The 8,450-nt window shown below is 46.7% G+C and overlaps 1 protein-coding gene across 2 annotated transcripts in view; it reads right to left on the reverse strand.

Annotated features, from left to right (window-relative positions):
- The window catches only part of LOC109926225 (natural resistance-associated macrophage protein 2-like), a 31,454-nt gene that overhangs the window by 11,971 nt on the left and 11,033 nt on the right, over positions 1–8,450 (reverse strand). The window contains exons 3-4 of one of the 2 annotated variants that reach the window (XM_048619006.1): positions 5,677–5,759; positions 4,039–4,104 (exon numbers count right to left, since the gene is read on the reverse strand). In XM_048619006.1, coding sequence (XP_048474963.1) covers positions 4,039–4,104; positions 5,677–5,710 — 100 coding nt within the window. In that variant the 5' untranslated portion in view covers positions 5,711–5,759. Of the gene's footprint in view, positions 1–4,038; positions 4,105–5,676; positions 5,870–8,450 lie in introns of those variants that run through there. The other variant, XM_048619005.1, reaches the window with a different exon arrangement.

Genomic DNA, 8,450 nt, shown 5'->3' on the forward strand with positions numbered 1-8,450 from the left:
CCTCCCACTGTGACACTGCCCCCCCCACCCATGGTCCCACCGCCTAGCAGCATTCTATGTGACCAACACACAGATTCGCACACAGGCACGTATTCAAACACAAACAGACCCACACAAATATATACATATATACACACAGTCTCTCTCTCTCACACACACACACATTTACTCTCATACACACTCAGACACGCTCTCACCTACATTCAGACTCTCTTGCATTCTCAATGTCTTGCGCAAACACACACACACATTCACGATCAAGCTGTTCTAAAAATTTGTTTCTTTTATTTTCTCCACCCTCAAAAGATACTCAATCTGACTGTGCTCTGTGCTGCATGGGTAAATACTGCTTCCCTGTCCTGCACCCAAAAGTCTATGCCCACTGCGGCCTGTTTGTCAGGGACACAGGATCCAGAGAGTAAATCAAACAGTCTGGAATAAAAGCCCTGTCCTCACTGGTGATCTCTCGCTTCACTTGTTGGCACAGAGGGAGGTAGTTAACTTCTGTCATTAATCAGAAAAGGGAGAAGCAAACAGGTTGTTCCCAATGTTAAATGTTATGCAAACCTTAAAATCTCTGTTGTAACCTCAATAGCAAATTCCTGTAAACAGCCGAGTTCTTGGAACCTCCCAGATTTCCTAAAACCAGAATCGTTCAGACAGGAAGCCTCTGATTCTAAGCTATCAGATATTTGGAAATCATTCTGTTTTGAAGCTATCGTTCAGCAAGTTCTTGAGGGGGAGGTGTTGGTGCTTGGATCAAAGAGTATTGGTTCCACTATGTTCCAGACCTAGTCTGTGCTGACTCAGCTGACCTCAGTAAAGATTAAACATTCACTCCCTCAGGAGTATCAGTGTGTGTGCTATCTCCTAGATGCACTGCAAAAATTCACCAAGGCTCCTTAGACAGCACCTTCCAAACCCACAACTACTTCCATCTTGAAGGGCAAGGTCAGCAGATACATGGAAACACCGCCCCCCGCCCCCCCCCCCCACCCCCCCGAGCAAGTTCCCCTCTACTCTGACTTGGAAATTCAACACCGTTCCTTCGGTATTGCTGGGCCAAAATCCTGGAATGCACCCCCCCTCCCAGCCCCAAGGACAGCCAAGGACTACCCAAGGGCGGCACGGTGGCACAGTGGTTAGCACTGCTGCCTCAGAGCACCAGGGACCCGGGTTCGATTCCAGCCTCGGGCGACTGTCTGTGTGGAGTTTGCACATTCTCCCCGTGTCTGCGTGGGTTTCCTCCGGGTGCTCTGGTTTCCTCCCACAGTCCAAAGATGTGCAGGTTAGGGTGGATTGGCCATGCTAAATTGCCTGTAGTGTTCAGGGAGGTGTAGATTAGGTGGGTTATAGGGGGATAGGTCTGGGTGGGATGCTCTGAGGTTTGGTGTGGACTTCTTGGGCTGAAGGGCCTGTTTCCACACTGTAGGGATTCTATGATTCTACGGCTCAAGAAGGCAGCTCACCCCCACCTTCTCAAGGGGCAACTAGGATGGGCAATTGGACAAAAACCCCCTTACTGGAAATAAAGCTCATGCTCAGAAGGTTCCTCCATCATTGGGGTTGCCTGTAGAGCGGCTTAAACCCATACCCCTTCAACTCAAAATGAGTGATCAGTGACTGAAGCTAAGCAGCGTCTGGCAAAGAGACAGCCAGGGTCCACACTGCTTTGACTGATGCCTGCTTGAGAGTGTGCATTGGCTGAACACAAGACTATCCTGACTTGCTTCCTCAATGGGATTGAGCAACTTGCCAATGTTTCATTGTTAGTCCAAAAGAAGATTGGGTGAGGAACTGGAGAATGACAGACAACTGCAACTTCAGGGAAAGATAAGAAAGAAAGAGGCAGAAATAAAAAATATTTTGCAGTCATTTGCAAAAACATGGAGCAGGAAATCACACTGAATTGCTTCATTTTGGGAGGAGGAATAGAAAAGGATAACATTGATTAATTGTTGTCACATACCGAGATACAGTGAAAAGTTTTGTTTTGCATGCTCTACAGGCAGATCGTACCGTACAAAGTGCATCAGGGTGAACAGAGTGCAGGATACAGTGTTACAGCCGCAGAGAGAGAGATCAGAATTAGCATTTGAGAGGTCCATTCAAAAGTCTGATAACAGCAGGGAAGAAGCTGTTCTTGAATCTGTTTGTAGTGTTTTCAAACTTTTGTATTTTCTGCCTGAAGGAAGAGGGTGGAAGAAAATATAACCAGGGTGGGAGGGGTCTTTGATTATGCTGGTTGCTTTCCCAAGGCAGGAGCTAAATGTAGAGAGAGTCAATGGATGGGAGACTGGTTTCGTGATGGACTGGCCTGTGTTCACAACTCTGTGTAGTTTCTTGCGGTCTTGGAAAGAGCAGTTACCAAACTAAGCCATGATGCAATTAAACCTGGGTTCCTGGTGCTGTGAGGAAACAGTGCCAACCACTGAGTTACCGTGCCACTCTAGCAAATTGATCAAACATGACTTCCCTTTCCCGAAACCGTTTTGTCTCTGATTGCTTTAAGCCTTTCTAAATGTCCTGCTCTTTCTTCCTTAACTATGGACATTTGGATTTTCACCCAACTGGCCCATAGTTTCTTGCTTTCTGCTCAAGAAGAGAGGGAGACAGGAAGATCATATCAGCGGTTTTGCAATCCACTGGAAGCCTCCCGGAATCTAGTGATTCTGGAATATTTCAACCAATATCTCCACTATCTGTGTGGCCATTTGCATTAAAGTGCTTGGATTCAGACCATCAGATATTGGTGACTGCTCTGTCTTTAGTATAACTACTGTTGTGGGGTGGCACTATAGATCAAACCAATTTACCTCAATTTGTGCCATTAATTCATCCACCTTGTTAGGAGTGCTTTGTCCATTCAGGTAAAGTGCTTTTAATTTTAACATTTCCCATGTTTTCCCTGCCTTAACTGTGTTTACAAACACACAATGACTGTTAAAAGCTCTCAGTCCCTTCCTCTCCCCTTCTGCTTGACTTTATCCCAATTGCTACACTGCTCTATGATTTCCTTTAACCGATCCCACATTTTCTGCATCCACAGTCATAGAGGCAACATCCTTATAAATCTTTTCTGCACCCTTAACAACATCTTTGTTGTAGAGGGGAGACCACAATTGAACGCAATATTCCAAAAGTGGCCTCAAACCTAGTTCTATGATTCAGTAGGGCAGCCTGATTTAAGGTCATCCCAAGGGCACAGTTCCCTCTGGTCCAAGTGACCCCTGAGTTGGAAACTCTTTCTGCCCACACCGCTGTTTGTTTGGATGATGAGTTCGGCTCCTTGACTGGTTCGACCCTTTGCCAATTTGCGTGGTGCCCTGTAATAATCTTCAGTCTCGGTGCAGTGATGGGTGGAGCAGGCAGCCTGGTTGCCCGTGGTTCAAGAATGTCACTGTCCTGTTCCCACTGAAATTTGGCATGTCCGCAATAACTCTTAACAATTTTTATAGATGCGCCATTAAAATGGATGCATCACAGCTTGGTATGGCAGCTGCTCTGCCCAAGACCGCAAGAAATTAGAGTTGCAAACATAGCCCAGTCCATCTTTAAAACCAGCCTTCCATCCATTGGCTCTGTCTACGCTTACCGCTGCCTCAGGAAAGCAACTAATACAATCAAAGACCCCTCCCACCCCGGCTATACTTTCTTCCTTCGGCCAAAAGATACAGAAGTTTGAAAACACATGCCAACAGATTGAAGAACAGCTTCTTCCCTGCTGTTATCAGACTGATGAACAGACCTCTCATATAATAGAGCTGATCTTTCTCTGCACCTTCTCTGTAGCTGGAACACTATGTTCTGCATTCTGTTCTCTTACCCTGATGTACTTATGCAAGGTAGGATTTGTCTTGTTAACACGCAAAACAATACTTTCCACTGTATCTCAGTACCTGGGACAATAATAAATCAAATCAAGACACTGGTTTGGCCAAGTGAAAATCAGCCCCATTGCTGGACTGAGAGTGCCCTCTAGCCTCACAGGGGAATGCTTCCTCCCAGCTGGAGAACAGGAGGCAGATGGCAACTTACCTGTCGACTCTTTTGTCTCTTGATTGAAGTTCATTGTGTTACAATCTTGCTCAGGCTCTGAGCTCTCTGAAATTAAATGAAAACAAAGAAACAGCCATAAATGATAGGGGAACTTTTTTTTTGGATTTCTCCTGACCCTTTGGATAGCTTCAATGGAAAAGCAGCAGAATTGGCCAAGACTTCACAATGGATGTGTGTGTGTGTGTGTATGTGTATCTGTGTGTATGCATCTCGTTTGTGAGTATCTTGTGTGTCCGTGTAAATATGCATCTGTGTGCGGGTGTGAGGCTCTGTGTCTGTGTGTGGGTATCTGGGTATGTGGCATGAGGAAGAGGAGGAAACTCTAAGTGATGTTTGCATCTCACTCGTGCTCAGCGCAGTCAGTTGTCGTTTAATTCGGGCATTGCACAGCCACCCAAGCTTCCAAAACTACGTCAGAGATTCTCACTGCTGACATGCACCTTGGGAAGCATGCCAGCACTGACCGACTGTGCTGCAAGCTTATTAGACGCATGACAGTATTGGTAAGAGTGACCGCTGCACAGTCCTTGCGGAGACCAAGTCCTGCCCTCATATTGAGAATATCCTCCATCGTGTTGTGTGGCACTATCACCATGCTAAATGGGACAGATTTTGAACAGTTCTAGCAACTTTGGCATCCATGAGGTGCTGTGGGCCATCAACAGCAGAAGAATTGTACTCCAGCACAATCTGTAACCTCATGGCCCATATATCCCCCACTAACCCATTACCATCAAGCCAAGGGATCAACCCTGGTTCAATGAAGAGTGCAGGAGGGCATGCCAGGAGCAGCACCAGGGATACCTGAAGATGAGGTATCAACCTGGTGAAGCCACCAAACAGGATTACTTGCACACCAAACAGCGAAAGCAGCAAGTGACAGACAGAACTAAGCGATCCCACAACCAACGGATCAGATCTAAGCTCTGCAGTCCTGCCACATCCAGTCGGGAATGGTGGTGGACAATTAAACAACTCACTGGAGGAGGAGGCTCCACAAATATCCCCATCCTCAATGATGGAAGAGCCCAGCACATCAGTGCAAAAGATAAGGCTGAAGCATTCGTAGCAATCTTTAGCCAGAAGTGCTGAGTGGATGATCCATCTCAGCCTCCTCCAGTGATCCCTAGCTTCTGGGCTTGAAAATTGCAGCGATGAGGTACAATTGGAAAGGCAAGAGTTGTTTTCCTCAGAACAGAGGAGGCTGAGGGGTGATTTGATCGATGTTACAGAGTGGACAGGGAAAATCTGTTTCCCCTATGGGAGAGGTCAATTAGCAGGAGGCATAAATTTAAGGTGCTGGGGGAGAGGGTGGGAAGGAGCCCAGAACCAAATACTTAGCTAGTAAACTTGGTCTTTGAACACACACTCCTGCGAATGTAAATTCAATCCCCTAAGAGCAATTTGGAACATACTGTCAGAGAGAAAGCAGATAACAAGGAATCAAAGAGATGAAGCAATAGCAAGAGACAGAGCTAACAAACACCTCATCGAAGAGTAAAAGCAACAGAGTTAAAAGAACCCAGAGGAGAGAGGGAAGGAAATGCCGAGCTAAGGATTTGCACAGGCATCATTGATGGAGGTACTCAATCTCTCAAAAATAATGATGATTTTTACCTGTTGGTTCGCTCTTTTCCTGCTTGAGTGACATGATGAAAGCAATCTGTCGCAACTCGGAGAAGTCGGTAACAGCTCGTTTCCTGGAATGGATGTGAGCAAATATTCGATGAGATGTGAGAGAGCAGTGAGGGGTGGAGGTGGGTGAGGGGGAGATGAATCAGCAAACTTCTTAGGAGTCAAAGTGAGTTTCATCCAAAGAGCAGCCAAGGCACAGCGAAAGCTGCCAGACTATTTGGTCAGGGAACTGCCTACGTTTTATCTTTTGGGGAGGGAGAGGTTGTGGATGGGTGAGGGACTGAGTGCAACTTGAAGATTCCAGGCCAACCTTTCAGCTGAGCTTTTACATTCTACCTTGACAACCTCACTGCCTATAGCAAAACAACAGGAGGAATAAATTATTGGAAAATGTAGCAAACATGTCGGGTATGGGTGGAACAGTGCCAGGGCATACTCAATCCAAGCTGCCAGCGCTATGTGGGATCTTTCTGAGCTCCACCATGCCATCACACAAGGTCAAAAGAAGAGGTCAGGGTGGGTGGGTATGCACGGCTGTGCCACTGACCAACTTCTGCTCACACATTAATCAGGGTGGCATGTTTTTGCTGATATGCCAGCCTCGGATGCCAAGCAAGTATCAGGGAGGCCAAAACAGAAATTACTGGAAAAATCTCAGCATGTCTGGCAGCATGGGCGGAGAGAAATCAGAGTTAACATTTCAGGTCCGGTGACAGCATGGTGGCTCAGTGGTTAGCACTGCTGCCTCACAGCGCCAGGGACCCGGGTTCGAGTCCACCCTCGGGTGACTGTCTGTGTGGAGTTTGCACATTCTCCCTGTGTCTGCGTGGGTTTCCTCCGGGTGCTCCAGTTTCCTCCCACAGTCCAAAGATGTGCAGGTTAGGTGGATTGGTCATGGGAAATTGCCCGTAGTGTTTAGGGATGTGTAGCTTAGGTGGGTTAGACATGGGAAATGCCCACTTACAGGGAAAGGGTAGGGGAATGGGTCTGGGTGGGATGCTCTTCAGAGGGGCAGTGTGCATTTGCTGGGCCGAATGGCCTGTCTCCACACTGTGGGGATTCTATGATTCTATGATCCTTCTTCAGAACTGGAGGCAATGGCCTAGTGGTACTATCACTAGACTATTAATCCAAAAAAACTCAGCTGATGTTCCGGGGACCCGGGTTCAAAACCCGCCACGGCAGATTCAATAAAAAAAAGTCTGGAATTGAGATTCCCTCATGTCCTTTAGGGAAGGAAACTGCCATCCTTACCTAGTCTGGACTCTGTGGTTGACTTTAAACTGCCTTCTGGGCAATTTGGGATAGGCAATAAACACTGGCCAAACCAGCAATGCCCTCATCCTGTGAGTGAATAAAAGATGTGCAACACCAGCTCCTTCAAGTACTAAGTACTCATCTCATCTCTCTCTCAAGAGAAACCCAGTCATAGAGTCATAGAGTCATACAGCATGGAAACAGACCCTTCTGTCCAACCAGTCCATGCTGAGCATAATCCCAAACTAAACTAGTCCCACCTGCCTGCTCCTGGCCCATATCCTGCCAAGCCTTTCCTATTCATGTATCTATCCAAATGTCTTTTAAACATTGTAATTGTACCCACATCCACCACTTCCTCAGGAAGTTCATTCGACACGCGAACCAGCCTCTGTAAAAAAATTGCCTCTTAGTGTCGTCTTTAAATCGCACTCCTCTCACCTTAAAAATGTACTCCCTAGTCTTGAAATCCCTCATTCTCGGGAAAAGAGAACTACAATTAACTATATCTATACCCCTCATTGTTTTATAAACTTCTGTCAGGTCGCGTCTCAACCTTTTATGCTTCAGTGAAAAAAAGTCCCAGCCTATCCAGCCTTTCTTTACAGCTCAAACCTTCCATACCCGGCAACATCCTGGTAAATCTCTTTTGAACCGTCTCCAGCTTAATAATATCCTTCCTATTACTGGGCGACCAGAACTGGACACACTACTCCAGAAGAGGCTTCACCAATGTCCTGTACAACCTCAACATGACATCCCAACTCCTATACTCTAACGACTGAGGCAAGCGTGCCAAATGCCTTTTTAACATCTCAGTCCTCTGGTCACAATCCACTGCACAGTTGTAGGTCTGGACTCACTTTCACAAAAAGTGCATCAGTACACACCCGTTGTATATTTTCAACAATTCTGGAATGGCCTGCCAGGTCCCTGCTGTCTCATTAGCAAGATCATAAGACATAGGAGCAGAAGTAGACGATTCAGCCCATTCAACGAGGTCATGGCTGATCTGATCATCCTCAACTCCACTTTCTTGCCTTTTCCCCATAACCCTCGATTCCCTTCCTGATTAAAAATCTATGTCAGCCTTGAATATACTTAATGACTGAGCCTCGACAGCCCTCTGTGGTAAAGAATTCCACAGATTCACTCCCCTCTGAGAGAAGAAATTCCTCCTCATCTCTGTGTTAAATGGGTGAGCCCTTATTCTGAGATTGTACCCTCTGGTCCTAGACTCTCTCACAAGGGGAAACAACCTCTCCACATCTCCCCTGTCACATCCACTCAGAATCTTGTATGTTTCAATAAGGTCGCTTCTCATTCTTCTAAACTCCAATGAGTACAGGCCCAACTGACTCAACCTCTCCTTGTAAGACAGACCCTCCATTCCCGGTGCTGAGAGAAAGCAGCTCACAGCTCTTGCCAGCTCAGGGAAGAGAGCTGCAACAAAAATGCAAGCTGGCGGCTCAGTGCCAGCGAGTTTTGCCAGGGCAGTA

Source organism: Rhincodon typus, chromosome 41 (genome assembly GCF_021869965.1).
Source record: "Rhincodon typus isolate 14 chromosome 41, sRhiTyp1.1, whole genome shotgun sequence".
Lineage (NCBI taxonomy): Eukaryota > Metazoa > Chordata > Chondrichthyes > Orectolobiformes > Rhincodontidae > Rhincodon > Rhincodon typus.